Raw genomic sequence first — 20264 nt, 5'->3', positions numbered from 1 at the left:
ACAGCCCTGCCGTCACCTCCGTCAAAACACAAAGATATTGAATTCCCCATGGCTCAAAGCTACTGATCTTCTAATAATTTGTTCTAGCAGTCGTTGGAATCCCAGACAATAGAAGCCAGGAGAAATTACCACTTTTGTATTGCTTTGACCCACAAAGACTTATTTTGCATGGTTCAGTCCAGTATCCTGTGAGACTTTTAGGAAGTCCTGCCTGATCAGGTGAAAACTACTATAAGAAACAACTCATGGGCCAAAAATTAAAAATCATTAAAAGAAGAAGAAGGAAGAGGAGAAGGAGGAGAAAAAGGAGGAGGAGGAGAAGGAGTAGTATAAAGAGGAGGAGAAGAAGGGGGACAAGGAGGAGAAGGAGGAGGAAGAGAAGGAGAAGTGGGGGGAAGGAGTCCTGCTAAAGACAGAGAATGCTCAGGCTGTGAGGATCTTAGGAAATGGTTCCTTTGTTTGTTTTAATTATTTTTATTTATTTATTAATTTATTGGATAGAGATCATCAGAATTTGAAAAGGAAGGGGATGATAGAGAGGGAGAGAAAGAGATACCTGCAGCCCTGCTTCACCACCCACAAAGCTTTCCCCCTGTAGGTGGGGACCAGGGTTTTGAACTTGGATCACTGTGCTTTATAACATGTGCACTCAATCAGGTGTGCCACCACACAGCCCCATAATATTTAATTTTTAAAAAAATCCTTATTTATTGGATAGAGACAGCCAGAAATTGAGAAGAAGGGGGAAATAGAGACACCTGTGGCACTGCTTCACCTCTCCCAAAGCTTTTCCCATGCAGGTGGGGACTGGGGGCTCGAGCGTGGGTCCTTGTGCACTGGAATGTGAAATGTGGGCACCACCACCTGGTCCCTTAGTGTTTAATTTTTGTATGACAGTATGTCCTGATTTTCATTTTCATCATAATTCTTCATTTCAAAACTAACATGGTAATATTCATGATCATCTGCCCACATGTCTCCCTGAAGGCACTGAATTCTCCTCCAGTCCTCACGCCCAGGCCTATAGCTCCTGGAAACCCAGAGTCATGTTAGGCAGCCACTCTGCTACCCAAGAAGCTTCTGAAAATAATTGTGTTTTTTTTTTCTTATATTGTTTGGTTTTTCCACTTCTCCCATCACTTGTGCACTATAGGGAGGTTGTGTGGATGTGGGGGAGCCTGGCAGGGCTTGACCCGAGAGGTGAGTCCATCCTGTTAGTCTCTCTCTCTACAGAGAGGTTGAGCAAAAGGGAGGTACACAGGAACCTCAAAAGGTTGCCCACCATATAAAACTTCCCTGCCTCACAGAACACTCTGCCTCCAGGAGCCAGCATTCCTTAAAACATTAAGCCTGCTCCACCCTGCATTCCTTTTATTATCTTCATATCAATCTTCTGCTTTGTCTTACAAATGACTAAAGGTCTCCTTCCTAATTCCCCACAGGGTATTGCTAATCCTACCAGTTGAACCCCTAGCAACAGTTGCTGGGGAGGTCCATACCATTCCCGGCCCCCTTTGCCTTTCTCCACCCCTTTCCTAACCATGTATGGTATTGTCGAGCCACTTCTGTTTCTGTCTTGTCTCTTCCGTGTCCCTACCTGGGGAAGGGACGGGCATTCAGACCAGGAGGCAGATGCCGGCCATTGCGATTTGCACCACGTGGCTTAAACAGGTATGCTACCGCCCAACTCTGGGGCACTTGGATGAATAAAGATTTGAATTGCCTTGCCGCCATGAGCTTGGTTCCTGGGTCATCTCTCTCTCATCACTAGCCCAACAGTGCACTGGTACTTCCAGAACTTTGTTATATCTCAGGGAAAGTAGCCTTTATTTCCTATTGTGACTGTGTCATTGTCTAACGACAGTGGATATACCTGTCTGTGATATATTCATTTTTACACCCCCAGAACTTAGCTCAGAATCTGGCCTATGAATTTGGCTTATGTACAGTGAAATGACACATTTGTAAATGAGTTCCCCAAATCTATAAATGAAATGCCCAGATTCTGTTCTATTCCATCAGCCTGTCTTTGACCCCCATATGGTTACCTTCTCTCTCTTTCTGCTCTGATCAGACATGAACATCTGAGTGTATTTCTCTCTCTCTAATTTTTTATTATCTTTATTTTATTTATTGGATAGAGACAGCCAGAAATCTAGAGAGAAGGGAGTGATAGGGAGAGATACAGAGAGACACCTGCAGCCCTGCTTCACCACTCGCAAAGCTTTCCCCCTGCAGGTGAGGACCGGGGGCTCGAACCCCAGGCCTTGCACACTGGAACATGTGAGCTCAACCAGGTGTGCCACTACCCAGTCCCTCTCTCTCTTTTTAACAAAGTACTGCTTAGCTCTGGCTTATGGTGGTGCAGAGCACTGAACCCGGGACTCTGGAGCTTCAAGCATAAGAGACTCTTTGCATAACCATTATGCTATCTACCCCCCACCCTCTGAGTGCATTTCTCTGTGTGTGCTACTTGCCATTGTTAAATAGTTTCCTACTATTTGAGAAACTTTCAGAAGTGAGTCTCTTGCCCCACAAATCTCTTGGCCAAGGTCAGAGAGATAGCACAGTGGCTCATATAACAGACTCTCATGTACCAGGCACCACAAAAAAACAGGTTCAGTCTCTGGAACCACCATACCCCAGAGATGAGCGGGGCTGAGGAGATAAAGGAGGAAAGGAAGGGAGAGAAGAAGGAAGGAAAGAAGGAAGGGAGGGAGAGATGGAGAGATGGAGAGAGAGAGGGAGGGAGGGGAAAAGGAGGGAGGAAGGGGTAAGGGAAGGATCACTTTGTTGGTCCAGGGAATTGTGTTATTAATTTCCCACATCTCCTGCAGATGGTGGCTGCTTTTGACTGGGGCCTTTGGGAACTAAGGCTTCCTCACTGCCATCATCTCCACCACCAAGTCAGGCAGCTACAGAGCTCCCCAACCCACTGAGGAGGGGGAGGCAGGCTGATTAGCACCTAGGCCAGAACGCTTAGCACTGCAGCAAAATTAAACAAGACCCACAGGTGGTAAAGGCAAAATGCTGCTGACACCACGCAGAGATGTAAGAAGCATTTGCACAGCCTCAGGAGAACGGAGCTTGGGGGCCCAGCTAGGCAGGCCTGTCACTCCACTCTGAGCTCAGGGGCAGGCGCTCAGCAGACATGTCCAATCAGCAGTGACATGTCCCTGACCTGGGTGCTGTGTCCTCTCTGGCTGGTTTGGACACGTCCATGGGGGTGGGAGACGAGGAGGGTTGAGTCTGTCTCCCTGTTAATGAAGCTTCTTCGTTGTTTGTTTTGTTTTGGTTTGGTTTGGTTTTGCATGCTAATCTTTCCATAAATTCAGGACTTACTTAAGAAAGGGAAAGGGAAAAGGGAAGAAATGGAAGACAGTAATGGCTACCAGGAGATGTAAAGGCACCAAGTCCCAGTAATAACCCTGGTGTCTGAAAATAAAAAATTAAGATAGAGGAAGAAAAGGAGGAGGATACAAGGGAGTGGGGAGGGGGGAAGAGAGAACAGAATTGGGAAAAGGGAAATAGGAGGAGGGAGAGGGCAAGAAGAGAGAAGAAGGAAGGAGGGAGGGAGGGAGGGACAGTTTTGATTGGATGCACAGTGGAATACTGCTCAGCTGTAAGAAAGGGTGAAATAGCCTTTGCCACATCCTGACTGGCACATGAAGGAATCACATTAAGTGAAATAAGCCAGAAGAAGGAAAGATACCAGAGGATCGCACCTGTAAGAAATGTGGAGAGAACAGGGACTTGGATGAGTTGGAGCGTCTCCCCAAGTACCTGGGAAATGGGACAGGAGGGGGATGAGAGAGGACTAGGGGCATGGTCCAGGGTGGTGGTGGAGGGCTAGAGGTGGTGGTAGTGGTGGTGGTCAGACACCTGTGGGAAGGAGATAAAGTATTTCCATGGAACAACTATCAGAAACCATCACTTTCCTCATAACACAATGGGAGAGAGAGAGAGAGAGAGGGAGGGAGAAAAGAAGGGAGGAATGGAGGGTGAACCGTGTGTGTGTGTGTGTGTGTGTCCTCTCTTGCAAAGACAAAGGTATAACAAGTTAACAATTCTCAAACAACTCTCCAACTCAATTGAAAAAAACTGCTTTTTGTATCAAATGTGCTGTTTCCATTTTGATTTTTTTGTTGTTGTTGGCTAAGGAGAGAGAGAGACCAGCTTTTCTGACGTCCCTCACCCCCTTCCAGATAGGACACCTCAAGCTTCTTATGTATCTTTGTTGTTGTTTGCTTGTTTGTTTTCCTCCGGGATTATCAGCGGGCTCAGTGCCAGCACTAGGATTCCCACCGCTCCTGGAGGCCATTTTTTTTCCATTTTATTGGGTAGGACAGAGAGAATTTGAGAGAAGAAGGGGAGATAGGGAGAGAGAAAGAGAGACACCTACAGACCTGCTTCACCACTTAATGAAGCCGCCCCTCTGCAAGTGGGAAGCAGAGGACTCGAACCCAGATCCTTGCCTGGACCCTAGTGCTTCCTACTATGTGGGTTTAACCAGGTGTACCACCCACCGCACAGCCCCCTATCTTTTTATTCCTTAGATCTCCAATTTCCGCATATAGATTTCTAGAACAATTCTTAGTGCTTAGACCATCTCACAGCAAATCAGTAAAAGCCATGGTATAGAAAGGGCTCCCACTGGGGGATAAAGCAGCATACTTGTCTAGTGTATTGTTTTCTCAGGTTTATTTTTGTTTGATTGGTTGGCTGAGTTCGAGTTTTCTCTCCTCTCTCCAAGTCTTAGGTCCTGAAATCTATAGCTGGTGGTGGAGCACACTCCGTTGGCCTCTACTGCCACCTCTTGTTTATTGATGGAACATCCTGTGGTTCTCTGGATCCAGTTTCCTGAGTGTTAACCACCTCCTAACTTTTCTTCTCCTTTAGTTAAAACAAAGCGAAGCAAACGCAGACACCAAAGAGAAGCTCCCTCTGCGCCTTCGAATCTTCGAAAAATTCCCAAACAGGCCACAAATGGTGAAAATCTCCAAGCTGCCTTCTGATTTTACAGTCCCTAAAATCAGGTATTGACTGATGTATAGTTCTGTCACTGTGCATCTCAAATATGTGGTAGAAGGCTCAGCTTAAATCTAACGCAAGCATCTCATAAAGAATTTTGAGCCACACTCCCAGAGGGGGATAAATGTTAGGGGGAGATGAGCAGAGAGTTCTGAACCTCAATTCCATCAGGATCCGGAGAGAGAAGAGGAACGATAGAAGACATTCAGAAGTAGTAAGAGGTGTACTTACAAAGGAAGAGAAGGCAGGGCCGTAGGGGAAAAAAAAATAGACAAATATATATTGGGAGAGATAAATATATCGTTATAGAAATAATAGTCAATCGGGACCAGGCGGTGGTGCACCTGGTTAAGCACACACATTGCAGTGCACAAGGGCCCAGGTTAAAGCCCCTGGTCCTCATCTGCAGGGGGAAAGGTTGAAAAGTGGTGAAGCAGGGCAGCAGATGTCTCTCTGTCTCTCTCTCTCTCTATCTCTCCCCTCTCAATTTCTCTCTATTTAATGATAAATATTTAAAAATAAAATAAAATGAACCCTTGAGAATTCTTTTGATGTATGGAAGCTCAGATAAAGAAATTAATTCTTCAGAGAATGGAAATGTTATCTTATATGATTCCATCCTGACTTCTCTGAGCAGTTGAGAACCAACATGTCCTGGAACCTTCCCTTTCCAGAACCCTACCCCACTAGGAAAAGATAGAAACAGGCTAGGGGTGTGGATCAACCTGCCAACACCCATGTCCAGTGAAGAAGCAATTACAGAAGCAAGAACTCCTATCTTCTGCACCCCAAAAACAACTTTGATCTATACTCCCAGAGGGGGAGAAGCAGTAGGAGGAAGAAAATAAGAGGGCTCTGAACTCCAGCTCCATCGGGACCCACAGAGAGGAGAGGAAAAAGGGAGGGACATCTGGTTGTATTAGCAGAGTCCTGAATGGCTTGGAGGAGAAGAGGGGAATGGACCTGGAAGAAAAAGAAGGCAATTATGTATAAATATAGACAGACAGTTGTGGAGATGATGGCCAAGCCGTGTCTGCAGCCTTGGGAGAATTGCAATGGCTTGCAGTGGAGGGACTGGGGACTCAGAACAATGGTGGTTGGAATGGTGTGGAGTTTACCCCTGTTGACATGTAATTTTGTAAATGGATATTAAGTCACTACTAACATTTTAAAAAAGAAAACACCAACCTGAGAGGTGTTAGGCATGTACAAGCTATTGTATTTACTGTCAATTGTAAAACATTAATCCCCCAATAAGAAATTTTTAAAAAAAGAAAAGAAAATGTCAAACAGACCAAAAAAAAGTGTGGGGCCAGGTGGTAGAGCAGCGGGTTAAGCGCACATGGCACAAAGCGTAAGGATCCCGGTTCGAGCCCCCGGCTCTCCACCTGCAGGGGAGTCACTTCACAGGCGGTGAAGCAGGTCTGCAGGTGTCTGTCTTTCTCTCCCCCTCTCTGTCTTTCCCTCCTCTCTCCATTTCTCTCTGTCCTGTCTAACAACAACAAAGGCAACAAAAGAGCAGAGGATTCATAGTACAGGCACCCAGCCCCAGTGGTAACCCTGGAAGAGAGAGAGAAAAAAATTAAGTTGTTAGAAAAAAGAAAAAGAAAAGAAAAGAAAAGGTATCTTATCAGCACCATGTTTTTTAAAATTTTATCAGTCATTTAATATTGATTTACAAATTTACAGGATAACGGGTGCAATACTAGTTGACTGTTATTTCTATAACTATCTATCTCTCTAGCTATATTTTCCCTCATTTTTTTTTCGTATGGTCTTAATTCTCTTCCTTTCTACGTCACACCTATACCTGTTACTACTTCTGAGTGTCCTTCCTACCTTCCTCTTCACTCTTTGGGTCCCGATACAATTGGGGTTTGGACCAATTTTTCTGGGGGGTATGGACCAGAAGTCTTTTTAGGGTGCATAAGGTAGGAATTCTGGCTTCTGTAATGCTTCTCTGCTGAACATGGGCATTACCAGGCCGATCCATACCACCATGGGATTTTTATAAATGTCATCAATTATTATTATTTCTTGAAAGTTGTCTGAGGAACTTGACTATGTTTTTTAAAAACTTTTTTGATAATTATTTATTTTCCCTTTTGTTGCCCTTATTTTTCATTGTTGTTGTAGTTATTGCTGCTATTAATGTCATTGTTGTTAGACAGGACAGAGAGAAATGGAGAGAGGAGGGGAAGACAGAGAGGGGGAGAGAAAGGCAGACACCTACAGACCTGCTTCACCGCCTGCGAAGTGACTTCCCTGCAGGTGGGGAGCTGAGGGCTCGATCCAGGATCCTTATACTGGTCCTTGTGCTTTGTGCCATGTGTGCTTAACCCGTTGCACTACCACCGGACTCCCTTGACTATGTTTTAAACAGGAGTGACACTGGACTCAGGAATGTTGCTGGAGTCTGTTATCACTCCTAGTAAGACACACCCTGTTTTCTGTGAGCTTTTGTCACTAGTTTTCTTAGCCCAGGGACAAAAAGTGTTGCAAAACACCTTCGTGGTTTTGCTGTCTCCCCTCTCACGCCCCGGGTCTCTGTGCTTCACTTGCAAAGGGAGAGCTTCATAAAGCAGTTCATTGACCGCCAGCAGCAAGACACCTGCTGCCTCTTACGAAGCCTCCCCTCTACCTCCTCCTGCGATCACACCAAGAGGTCAGCCATCGAAGACAACAAATACATCGACCAAAAAGTAAGGCTCGTTCTCACACAGCCCCCAGGAATGTGTCAATCTCAGCAAAAATCTATGCCGGGGGGGCGGGGTCCCAAAATAGAACATCTCAGAAGGATGAGGAAGGGAATTGTTGCATTTGTAGAAGCCATTAAACCTAGTATTTGCTGATCACTGAACTTCAAGCTACATGTCCCCAAGTCAGCCTCAGAGCCTGGCTCTAAGCAGCCAGAGAGATCAAGAGTTCTCCTCCCCCCTGTGTACACTTGCTTCCTTGCTGAAGGAGGAGCCTTGACTTCCAATGTTTTCCTGTTGGAGAGTATGCTTATTGTCAAGGACTGATTAATACATAGTTCATGCTAGTGTGGTACCAGGAATGGCATATGGTATGCACCTGCCAGACCAGATAAGAAAGGTGGTGTGTGGGGACTTTGCATTGGGTAGAAAACCTTAGCCGGTTGCCAGGGCCCTAAGATCAGACACGTCTCCTGGTGGAGAGAGAATACCCACAGCCAGTCACCATACAGTTGGTCAGAAGAACTCAGGTGGGAACACACACAAGACACTAGAGCTGAGATAGTACCAAGTATGTGCCCACCCATCCCAAGGTTCCAGGAGTATTTATTTGTTGTTGCTTTTTAATTTTTTTTATTATCCTTATTTATTTATTGGATAGAGACAGTCTTGAGAGGAAAGGGGCGACAGGGAGAGAGACAGAGAGACACATGCGGCCCTGTTTCAACACTTGTGAAACTTACCCCCTACAGGTGGGGACTGGAGACTCAAACCTGGGTCCATTGTAACATGTGCCACCGCCTGTTCTCCAGAAGTATTTATTTGTAAAATTATGCATTATGTCAAAAAATAACAAAGAAGATTAAAGATGTTTTTTAATATTTTTCAAATAAATCTTATATATTTAATTAATTTTAATGACAGTGTGAAAGGCACATATATAGAAAGTAACCAGAGATGTGCTCAGCTCTGGTTTATGGTGGTATGGGGGATTGAACCTGGGACTTCAGAGCCTCAAGCATGAAAGTCTTTTGTATAAACATTATGCTGTCTCACCAGCCCAAGATTAAAGATGATTTTTTAAGTGATGCATACATCAGGAATAAATGTTAAGACACAAATAATAGGTGGTTAGACATCATAGATAAAGATCAGAATATATTTCTTTTTTTTTCAGCAAATCAGTTTTTAAATTTATTTATTTTCCCATTTGTTGCCCTTGTTGTTTTATCATTGTTGTGTTTATTGTTATTGTTGCTATTGCTATCATTGTTGTTGGATAGGACAGCAAGAAATGGAGAGAGGAGGGGAAGACAGAGAGAGGGAGAGAAAGATAGACACCTGCAGACCTGCCTCACCACCTGTGAAGCGACTCCCCTGAAAGTGGGGAGCTGGGGGCTCGAACTGAGATCCTTATGCTGGTCCTTGCACTTCATGCCACATACACTTACCCTACTGTGCTACTGCCCAACCCCCCCAGAATATATTTCTAAGGGGGGAAACTTAAGAGTATAGACAGGAGTGTCTAAAGCTGCCATTAAAACTGAATGTCATTAGATCAAGTACATTGCTTTGATGCCATAAGATATTGAGTTTCTTCCAGTTATCCCAATCAAAATTTCCAGACCCTCAGGGCAGCAGCCTACCGTCAGAGTCAGGGGTGATCGAATGTGGCCAAGAAAAATCTCTGACATATCCAGACTTTGTCTTGGAGCAGTATTCTTGTAACAAGGGATACAGCTTGCAAAACAAGACTCATGGTATTATTGGTTAAAGGAATGTTCCTGGCAGATAAATAGCATATATTTTGCAGACATAGATGCAAAGGTAACAATCAGTAGAATTTCCAATAAAAATTATCAGGAAGTCTGGGGTCAGAAACTTCTTCAACAGCAGCTGATATGAAACCAGGCTTAACAAACAGGCTTCTCATCATCCACCCATCCACCCCCTCTCAGAACAGAAAAGTAGCGTGAGAGTAAAATCAAATGGGTATGGGGCCCTGTCTCTGTTGCAATTTCACACACACACACACACACACACACTCTCTCTCTCTCTCTCTCTCTCTCTCTCTCTCTCTTTCTCTCTGCTGATGTCAACCAGCCTGATTATGTTTTTGCAAAATCACTAATTATGTAGCAATGTCTGTGGGAGATTATAGGTCACTGATTTCTCCTCCTTAGATCACGGGACCATGCAGTGACGTATACCCAGTTGAGTGCATTCAGCCGGATACAGTAATGCCCAGCCCTTGTTCCCAGCTTTGAAGATTAGCTGACATATCAAGGGAGTGGAGCAGACTCCCTTTCAGGCTGTCCTCTGACTCAAGTTAGCTGTTTCAAGGATCTCCTTCATTAAGAAAAACTTAGGTGGGGCTGGTGGTAACACACTCAGTTAAGCCCACACATCACAGTCAGCAAGGATCCTGATACAAACTCTGAGTCCCCACCTTCAAGGAGGAAGCATCATGAGTGGTGAAGCAGTGCTGCAATCTGTCCATCTGTCTGTCTGTCTATCCTTCCCTCTTGATTTCTCTGTCTCTATCCAGTAAACAAATAGAAAAACTTAGGGAGGACGGGAAAGAAAGATATCTTGCAGCACTAAGAAATTTAGTTCCTTGAACTCAACTCCCACGGCATTGAAGGAAGATTCAGTGGGGGACCACAGTCTTTCTTTCCCTTTCTCTTTCCTACTCTCCTTCTCTCCTTCTCTCCTCTAGCTTAAAAAAATGAATATAGTTATTCTTCTTTATTTGTTGGAACAGAGAGAAATGGAGAGGGAAGGGGGAGATAGAGAGGGAGAAAGACAGAGAGACACCTGCAGCCCTGTGTCAACACTCGTAAAGCCTTTCCCCTGCAGGTGGGGACAGGGGGCTTGAACCTGGGTCTTTGCACACTGTAAAATGTACGCTTAACCAGGTGCACCACCACCCAGCCCCGTGAATTTTGTCATTCTGTAAATTTATTTCAAGAGCCAACTATGCACTGTGAAAGGTGGTGGAGAAAAGTGTAGTAGACAAGGAATGCTTTGCCCTTTATCGTGTAGTGCTTACCAGCTCCTGGAAGTTGTGGAATGATAGAAAGATTCTGCACACACTCAATGGGCTTCCCTGAGTCCCAAAGGGAGAATGAAAATGAGAGGAAGAGAAAGAGAGAGAGAGACAGAGAGAGAATGTGACACACTATACATATAACAGTTGTAACCTTTTATCCCAACTGTTTTTACAGAGTTCAGAATTTATCATGTTAACTTCATTTAGAACTCTTGGCCCAGCCTCTAAAACACCCTGGTGACAAAGATCCACATCCCAAGACACATTTCAATAACCTGTGTCATCTTCATATATGTTGTTTCAATCTGGCTGTCACCTACACGACTCACCTTCGTTCTTTCTTCCCGAGCCGAACGTCAATTCTGTAATTTTTTTTTATTTTGTACAAACACTGTGCCATGCATGAAGTCTGTCCTATGCACTGTGGATTAATGTTCAGCTCACAGGTGCAGGAAAAAAACTCCACATCCTGCCAAGTGAGGAGCTACCTCCGACCTAGGTAATTTTAAGTAATTGCTTATTTCTAATTACTGCATTTTCCGTGGGAGACATATTCAGTAGAGTGACTCATTATAGTAATTGCACTCAGCCTTTCTCCCTGCAATGACATGCATTGGACCGTGGTTGTGTGCTTGATGGTCACAGGTTCACAGAAACACTTTCCCACTTCCGAGCAATCTGTCAGTGTTTTCTAAGTGAGAGAAGAAGAAAAATGAGGCCTCTGTGGTGTTTCTTCAGTGAGAAATAGAAATAAATCGTTTACCGCCTTGTATCAGAAGAGCTAGTAGAATGCCTCTGATCTTGGAGTTGGAAAGGAGGCTCTCAAATAATGACTGACTGATGGCTTCACGGTGATGTAGAGACCTCCAGGGTTTCACTGGTGTTTGATGCAGGCACTGTGAATCCACTGCTCCTGGTGGCCATTTTTCCCCATTTTATTGGAGAGGACAGAGAGAAATTAAGAGAGGAGGGGGAGGTGGACAGACACCTGCAGACCTGCTTCACCGCTTGTGAAGCGTCCCTCATGTAGCTGGAGAACCGGGGACTCGAACCTGGATCCTTACACGGTCTTTGCACGCTTAGTACTATGCGAGCTTAACCAGGTGCACTGCCACAAACTTTATTTTTATTGAAGATTTGTTTAACAATACCATCGTCAAACAGGTATCCACACAGCACACCCTCCACCAAACCCATTCCCCACTGGAACCCCTCCCCACACTCCTTCTGACCCCTTCTCGGCTCGTCTCCTCTCCCCCTTTGAACCCAAGGATCTGTTCACGTAGTCCATAGGCCATGAGTAACAGTTTTCTCCTGCTTTGTTTCTGAAGTCTCACTGATGAATGAGCTCATCTGGAGTTCTTCTTCCTCCTGGCTTATTTCATTTAGTGGGAGGGTAGGGTCCCTTCCAGTTCCATCCATGTGGTAACACAAAAGGTCTCATCTTTTCCCATAGCTTCCTTATCCACTCATTTGGGTTTGGACACTCGGGATGCTTCCAGATCCTGGGTTCAACACACATCAGTGTCTTCTAGTTTGTGTTTAGTGTGTGTGTGTGTGTGTGTGTGTGTGTGTGTGTGTGTGTTCTTTTAGCTAGACACCTAGAGAAAAAATCATCTCATGGATCTCTTTTCATGCTTTAGTATTATTCTCAAAAATTAATTATAAAAATTATAGAACAGAGGGTCGGACGATGGCACAGTGGGTTAAGCACACTTGACGCAAAGCGCAAGGACTGGCAGAAGGATCCCGGTTCGAGCCCCCGGCTCCCCACCTGCAGGGGAGTCGCTTCACAGGCAGTGAAGCAGGTCTGCAGGTGTCTATCTTACTCTCCCTGTCTCTGTCTTCCCCTCCTCTCTCCATTTCTTTCTGTCCTATCCAACAACAACGACATTAGTAACAACAATAGTAAAAACCACAACAATGGTAAAACAACCAGGGTAACAAAAGGGAAAAAATGGCCTCCAGGAGCAGTGGATTCATGGTGCAGGCACCAAGCCCCAGCAATAACCGTGGAGGCAAAAATATATATATATTATAGAACAACCCCCCTCCCCCAAGTTGACTTCTTTTTTTTTTTTTTTGTCTCCAGGGTTATTGCTGGGGCTCAGTGCCAGCACTATGAATCCACTGCTCCTGGTGGCCATTTTTTCTACTTTGATTGTATAGGGCAGAGAAAAATTGAGAGAGGAGGGGAGAGAAAGATAGACACCTGCAGACCTGCTTCACCACTTGTGAAGAGTCCCACTCCTACAGGTGGGTATCCGGGGACTCGAACTGGGATCCTTGGAGGGATCTCTGCACATAGCACTATGTGCGCTTAATCGGGTGCATCACCTCCTGACCCCCCCAAGTGGAAATTTTTTTTAATTAGGGAGCCAGGTGTTGGCACACTTGGTTAAGTACATGTATTACCATGCACAAGTACCCAGATTCAAGCCCCCAGTCCCCACCTGCTGGAGCAAAGCTTCAGAGCAGTGAAGCAGAGCTGCAAGTATATCTTTGTCTCTATCTTCCCCTCCCTCTCAAATTTTCTCTGTTCTAGCGAATAAAATATAGTTAAAAAAAAAAAGAAAAAGTTGTAATTATATAATGAAGAAAATAATTGGTTCATTTGGATCTTGCCTTAAGAAATGAGGTAACTGTTTCTTATATGTGTAGACCAAACTTTCCAAGTCAAGCAGCTGTTTTATTCCTGAATATTTGGGGGGATTTTTAAAAATTTTTTGAAATTTATTTATTTCCTGTTGTTGTCCTTGTTGTTTTATTGTTGTAGTTATTACTGTTGTTGTTATTGATGTCATTATTGTTGGATAGAACAGAGAGAAATGGAGAGAGGAGGGGAAGACAGAGAGAGGGAGAGAAAGATAGACACCTGCAGACCTGCTTCACCACCTGTGAAGTGACCCCCCTACAGATGGGGGCCGGGGCTCAAACTGGGATCCTTAGGCTGGTCCTTGCGCTTTGCACCATGTGCGCTTAACCCATGGTGCTACTGCCTGGCTCCCGGGACTGTTTTCTTTTTTTTACATGGTTCAACCAACTGGCTTTTGTACGTAGACATCATGATGTAGAGACATGATTTGAGGGACAGACAGTGGCACACGGTTAAGCACACGTCGTACTAAGCACTAGGACCTGCGCAAGGACAATGGTTCCAGTCCCTGCCCCCCCCCCACCTGCCAGGGGACATTTCATAAGCAGCGAAGCAGGTCTGTAGATGTCTATCTTTCTCTCTCCTTCTCTATCTCCCCCTCCTCTTTCAATTTCTCTCTGTCCTGTTGAATAAAGGGGAGGGGGAGGATGGAAAAAAATGGCTGCCGAGAGTGGTGGATTTGTAGTGCCAGCACCTGGAGGCAAATGAATAAATAAATAAATTGATTTGAACAAGCCAGTATTCTCATAATGATTTGGGAATTAATTAGCTAGCTAATCTTAGACAATCTCATTTTTATGATTTTCAGATTTCTGTAAGCAAGAGATACTTTTTTTAGACACCTGCAGACGTGCTTCACCACTTCAGAAGCAACCCCTCTCTACAGGTGGGGAGCAGGGGGCTTGAACCAGGATCCTTGCTTCAGTCACTGTGCTTTGTATTATGTAAGCTTAGCCCAGGGTTCTACTGTCCATCCCCCAACATCTACTTATAAGGATTCATTTAAATATTATCTTTAAAATATATTACACCTCACCACATGTTCATAGAACCAACAGTAAGGGCTTAGGACTTAAAATATATAACTTAATCTGCTTCATGTAATTAGATATTTACAAGATAATTTTTACTACTTGATTCTTTTTAAAATATACTGTATTTCTTGTAATGAAAAGGAGATACAGAGAGAGAGCCCTGAGCAACTGCTCAGCTCTGGCTTATGGAACTGAACCTGGGACTTCGGAACCTCAGGCATGAGAGTCTCTTGGCATAACCATTATGCCACCTGCCCCCGCACCATTTATACAATCCATTACTCAGTAACTATAGAATTTCTTTCCTAACTTGAGAACACAAGGCTCATAAAACATGACCACTCACTATGTCACAAAGGGATTCTATATGCATATGCATCCCAAATCAATATCCTATGAAAGACTTTATTTGGCAAAATGTAACAGCTATAGAAACCAAATAACAATCACACAAACACTCACACAGTTTGAAACTTAAAAATTTCTTCTATAGTACTATGAGAGCATAGACGTGGCTACAATGGAAATAAAAGGTATTCAGAACTAAAGAATAATAGAATGTTTATCAAATTTGCATCCAGTGATGGATATCTATTATTTCTCAGTAAAACCAAGATAAAACTTGTGAGAAGTAACAAAGTGTCTTAGAGGAAACAAACATAGCCTTGAATAGGTGCTGAGTGCCAACACAATCAAGACATGTCGACACATGCCTTACACTGTAGCATACATGTGAGAAAATTACTTAAAAGATTACAGATTACATAACATTAGCATAAAGCCATAAAGAAGAAATAGATGACTCAAGACAAAGGTCCTAGAACTCAGGAAAGAATGAAAAATTTATGAAATGAAGGGGCCAGGTGGTGGTGCACCTGGCTAAGTACACACATTACCGTGCAGAAGGACCCAGGTTCAAGTCGCCAGCCCCCACCTACAAGGTGAAGCAGTGTTGGAGCAGTCTTTCTATCTTTCTCTCTCTCTCTCCTATCAAGTAAGTCAATCAGTATTTTTTGTTTGTTTGTTTTGGTTTTTTACCAGGGTACTACTCAGCTCTGGTTTATGGGGGATTGAACCTGGGACTGTGGAATCTCAGGCATGAGAGTCTCTTTGCATTATGCTATCTAGCCCTGCCCCAGTATATTTTTTTAATGAAGACAAAACTAGACTATAAACTGACTGTATATATTCAATGATGCCTTAAAAGAAATAGAATGTGAGAAAGAGGAAATTTATTTTTGAAAAATATGACAAAAAAAAGATGGAAATGATCTGAAAGATAAATGATAAACTGAGGAAAGTCAAGGAATGGCCGGCATTCTCAGAACAAATGGTTTATGAAGAAAAGAACACTGATAATGTCAGACTTTTTGGCCACGGTCATTTGTGTCAGCAAGAAGTCAAGTAGCATACAGGAAGAAGACTCCCATGGAGGTCAAGTATAAGCCGGCTTTGTTAAAATCAGGAAAAACTGGCTTTCACATTGAAAGGGACAAAACTACTGTTACCAGAATGTCAGACTAGCAGTGATATAAGCTGTAAGCAGTGTTGTTCCTGACATATATTCTGAAAGTTCCTTTCTGCTTCCTTGTATGGTGTCAGATTCTCTTCAGGTGACGATCAGTATCTCTTGGAGCCAGGAGAGGGCACTACAGAGCAGCGTACCTCTGAGTTAAGGCTAACCTTCAGAGAATGCCCTTTGCTGAAGGAAAAAAGGAGAGAGAGAGAGAGAGAGAGAGAGAGAGAGAGAGAGAACTGTGCAACAGAAAGAAGAAATGTTTCAGGGGTAACCAGCTAATCATTACAAGACTCATATTTATCAGGAAAAAGGACAGTTGAATATGTAACTGTGTAAATAGCAGACATTTATAGGAGACAAATGACTAGATAGATAGGTAGACAGACATGCAGGCAGGCAGACAGATAGATGGACAGATAGATGCTAGAGAGGGAGCAGGGAATTAGGGTGATAATGCGAGTCGATGCTGTTTGCTGTGCTCACTGTCATTCTGTCCCCTCATACCCAGGGCAGGTGTCTCCTAGAAACTTGTGCTCAGTCTTGCCCAGATAAAAACAAAGAGGTGAAGGAAATTCCGGAAGCAGAAGCAAAGGCAAATGGCCCACATCAGTCTTGTGGCGAGTCTTCAGCGAGGAGATGCACGTTGAGTGTGTGGGCCGCGGCGTCTGTTTGCTGTTTCCAGAGGGTCCACCATCCTTCAGCCCTGTCTGTCCCCCCAGCTAACGTCATGCTCATCTTTTTTTTTTTTTTTTTTGCAGCTGCGCAAGGCTGTTTTCAGCATCAGAGCCAGGAACCTGCTGGAGAAGGAGACTGCAGTTACTAAGATCCTCAGGTAACAGCATTGCACAATGCACATGTGACCCCGATTGGACTCCAGTTATTAAGGAAAAAAAGAGAGAGAGAGACCTCTATTTAGCTTAATGTCTGATCATTGAGAGGGGAGATTTGGGACCATGTGAATTTACAAATAGGGTCAGATACATTATTGCTGTCTTTCCTTGAAGAGCAACCTGGCATCAGCTCAATGGAACAGGCTCTTTTTTAAAAAAAATATTTATTTTATTTTTGAGATTAATGCAGAGAGAGAGAGATACAGAGAGAAACACCAGAGCACTGCTCGGCTCTGGCTTATGGTGGTGCAGGGGATTGAACCTGGGATTTAGGAGCCTCAGGCATGAGAGTCTGTTTGCATAACCATTATGCTGTCTTCCCCGCCCACTGGAACTGGCTCTTAACGTTCATTCACTAAAGGATAAATTATAAAGCACAGCACTTACAAAACTGTGAAGGTCACCAACTGTCCTGGTCCCAAGTTTTATGTCTTCTGTGCTATCTAAAGAACAAATCTTGGCAGCAGCTTGGTAGAGCACATATCTTACTATGCCCAAGGACTCAGGTTCGAGCCCCAGGCCCCCACTTGCAGAGAGCACCTTCACAAGCTTCATGGTGAAGTACTACTGCAGGTGTCTACTCCTCCTCTCAATTTATTGTTGTCCCTTCGAAAAAAAGAAAGACCACCAGATGGATTAATCATGCAGGCACTAAACCCCAGCAATAACCCTGGTGGCAAATAATAATAATAAGGAGGAAGAGGAGGAGCAGGAAGAGGCTGGGTGGTGGTGCACCTGATTGAGCGCAAATGTTATGGTGTGTGTGGACCTGGGTTCAAGCCCCTGGTCCTCATCTTCAGGGGAAAAATCCACAGGTAGTGAAGCAGGTCTGCAGGTGTCTCTCTGACTCATCGTCTCTGTCTCCCTCTCCTATTCAGTTCTATATGTCTCTATTCAATAAACATTTTTTTAAATAACAAATAAATAAAACTCCAATCATAATCTGCAGGAAATGGTACTATTTTTTTATCGTAATGATGAATCATTAAGAATAAATGTCTTTGGAGCCAGGTGGTGGTGCACCTGGTCGACCACACATGTTACAGTCCAGTTTCAAGCCCCCAGTTCCCACCTGCAGGGGGAAAGCTTTGCGAGTGGTGAAGCAGTGTTGCAGGTGTCTCTCTGTTTCTCTCTCTCTCTCTCTCTGTCTCTCTCTCTCTCCTCTTCCCCTCTCAATTTCTGACTCTCTCTATCCAATAATAAATAAAGATGATACAAAACATGTTTTAAAGAATAAATTTAGTTAAACTCAGCAAGAAAAACACATCTCATTTTAAAGCGCTTGTGAAAGTATGAACTTACACAGTGCTGAAGTCTGCCTACCATGAACTGTCAGAAAGGAGACGTGCATAATGGCAGCTGTGGGTGGTGCACAGTGAGATACATGGGCCTTTGCGTTATCGTGTGTGGACACATCTTCTCACAGGGTCCCAGGTTGGAAACTGGGTGCAAGTGTGTACGGAGAGAAATAGGGAAAGTCACAAAGGAATTCCACTGTGAACGTGGGCACTGCAGAGAAGGATGTTGGCTCTCCTCTGTTGCGCCTTCATCAATGCGTTTTGTTGTTGTTGTTTGTTTTGTTTTGTTGTTTTTGCCTCCAGAGTTATTGCTGGGGCTCCGTGCCTGCACTAAAAATCCACTGCTCCTGGAGGCTATTTTTTCTCTTTTGTTGCCCTTGTTATTTCTCATTGCTGTTGTTAGTATTATTGTTGTCACTGCTGTCATTGTTGTTGCATAGGACAGAGAGAAGTGGAGAGAGGAGGGGAAGACAGAGAGGGGGAGAGAAAGATAGACACCTGCAGACCTGCTTCACTGCCCATGAAGCATTCCCCCTGTAGGTGGGGAGCTGGGGGCTCAAACCGGGATCCTTGGGCCGGCCCTTGCGCTTTGTGCCATGTGCACTTAATCCGCTGTGCCACCACCCAGCGCCTGCATCAGTGCGTTTTCATCAGGACCCGTCTGACTGCATCCTACAGAACTGTCCTGGGGAGGTGAGTGTGTGTCATCTGAGAAGCTATTTTGACTTGATGTCACTCCTGTAATCCATGTAACCCAGCAGTCTTAACAATATGCAACAATTGTGTTTGTTTTGTTTTGTTTTATTATCTTTATTTATTTATTTGATAGAGAGAGACACAGCCAGAAATTGAGAGGGAAGGGGGAGGCAGAGAGGGAGAGAGACAAAGAGACACTGCAACACTGTTTCACCACTTGCAAAGCTTTCCCCCCACAGGTGAGGAACACAACAGTCTTCTGTGTTATTGTTCTATCGTCTGAGGGGTCCTGTGTGGGCATGCGTATGTCACACAACCTTCTATGAAGTGAGAGCTGGGGACTGTCTCCCAGTTACAAGATAAGGAAGATATGAAGTCCACTATATAGCTTAGTGACTTGACCATCTTGGACTCTGAAGGTTCTTGTAAGAGAAGTTAAGAAGCCTTCAAATTATACAGGTGACATACACTTGTTATTACCAGCTAGTGTCTCTGCTCTGGCAAGAAGGGCACTTTGGTTAGGGGACAAGGAAATGGTAGAAACTACACATACACACGCACACACACACACACACACACACACACGCACACGCACACGCACACACACACGTCTTCAGTCCTCTTCCCATCCACTCTGCCTCCATATTCCATTTGTTTATTCAGATAGAACTTTTATTTCCATGTCTTTGCTTTCCTTCATGACTTGGGGTGATTTCTGAAAAGAGGGAAAATAAACAGACTTGATGCTAGACTCTAGTATTTCCGTTCTTTTGTGGGGTTTTTTTGTGTGTGTGTCTCAGGGTGAGCCTGCATTGACTTATGAAATTAAATAAAGCTCTTTTTTCTAATGGAGGTCATAAAGGCTTATATCACGGTATGTGCTATAGTAGTGTCACACCTCTTCCAAAATAACTTGTGACTTCATGGATGGAGACCACCAACATGCTAAAATTCCATCACCACAACCTATTAGGCCCTAGACAAGCTCAGCTCTTTGGTTAGAATCCAAGAATTTGCCGCATTGTTTCCTTGCTCTGCTTCTTCAGATCTCCACATGGGTGAGATCATCTGGTATTTATCTTCCTCCTCCTAACTTATTTCTCTCAGTGTGACTCCCTCCAGTCCCCTCCATATTGTTCTAAAGAGCAAGTTTCAACTTTTCCTATAGCATGCTGATGGATATCTCCTTTATCTCCTTTATCCACTCATTAGAAAAACACATAGGACTCATTTTTATTGTATTTATTTATTTATTTTTTATTACTGGATAGAAGCAGAGAGAAAGTGAGAGGGGTGGGGTAGATAGAGAAGGCAAGAGACAGAGAAACACCTGCAATTCTACTTCAGCACTTTGTGAAGCTTTCCCCCTGCAGATGGGGACCACAGGCTTGA

At 44.1% G+C, this 20264-nt stretch overlaps 1 protein-coding gene and 1 long non-coding RNA gene across 2 annotated transcripts in view; one reads left to right on the top strand and one right to left on the bottom strand.

Annotated features, from left to right (window-relative positions):
- The window catches only part of LOC132538656 (uncharacterized), a 13158-nt gene extending 1997 nt beyond the window's left edge, over window positions 1-11161 (bottom strand). Inside the window, exons 1-2 of the long non-coding RNA XR_009550019.1 lie at window positions 11105-11161; window positions 8471-8528 (exon numbers count right to left, since the gene is read on the bottom strand). This is a non-coding gene — a long non-coding RNA (uncharacterized LOC132538656). The remainder of the gene's footprint in view (window positions 1-8470; window positions 8529-11104) is intronic.
- NALCN (sodium leak channel, non-selective) overlaps window positions 1-20264 on the top strand; it is a 349157-nt gene that overhangs the window by 254384 nt on the left and 74509 nt on the right. The window contains exons 16-18 of the mRNA XM_060191812.1: window positions 4900-5036; window positions 7598-7733; window positions 16747-16820. Of these exons, the coding sequence (XP_060047795.1) occupies window positions 4900-5036; window positions 7598-7733; window positions 16747-16820 (347 nt within the window). The remainder of the gene's footprint in view (window positions 1-4899; window positions 5037-7597; window positions 7734-16746; window positions 16821-20264) is intronic.

This window comes from Erinaceus europaeus, chromosome 5 (assembly GCF_950295315.1).
Source record: "Erinaceus europaeus chromosome 5, mEriEur2.1, whole genome shotgun sequence".
Lineage (NCBI taxonomy): Eukaryota > Metazoa > Chordata > Mammalia > Eulipotyphla > Erinaceidae > Erinaceus > Erinaceus europaeus.
This window is presented reverse-complemented; position numbering and strand designations above follow the sequence as displayed.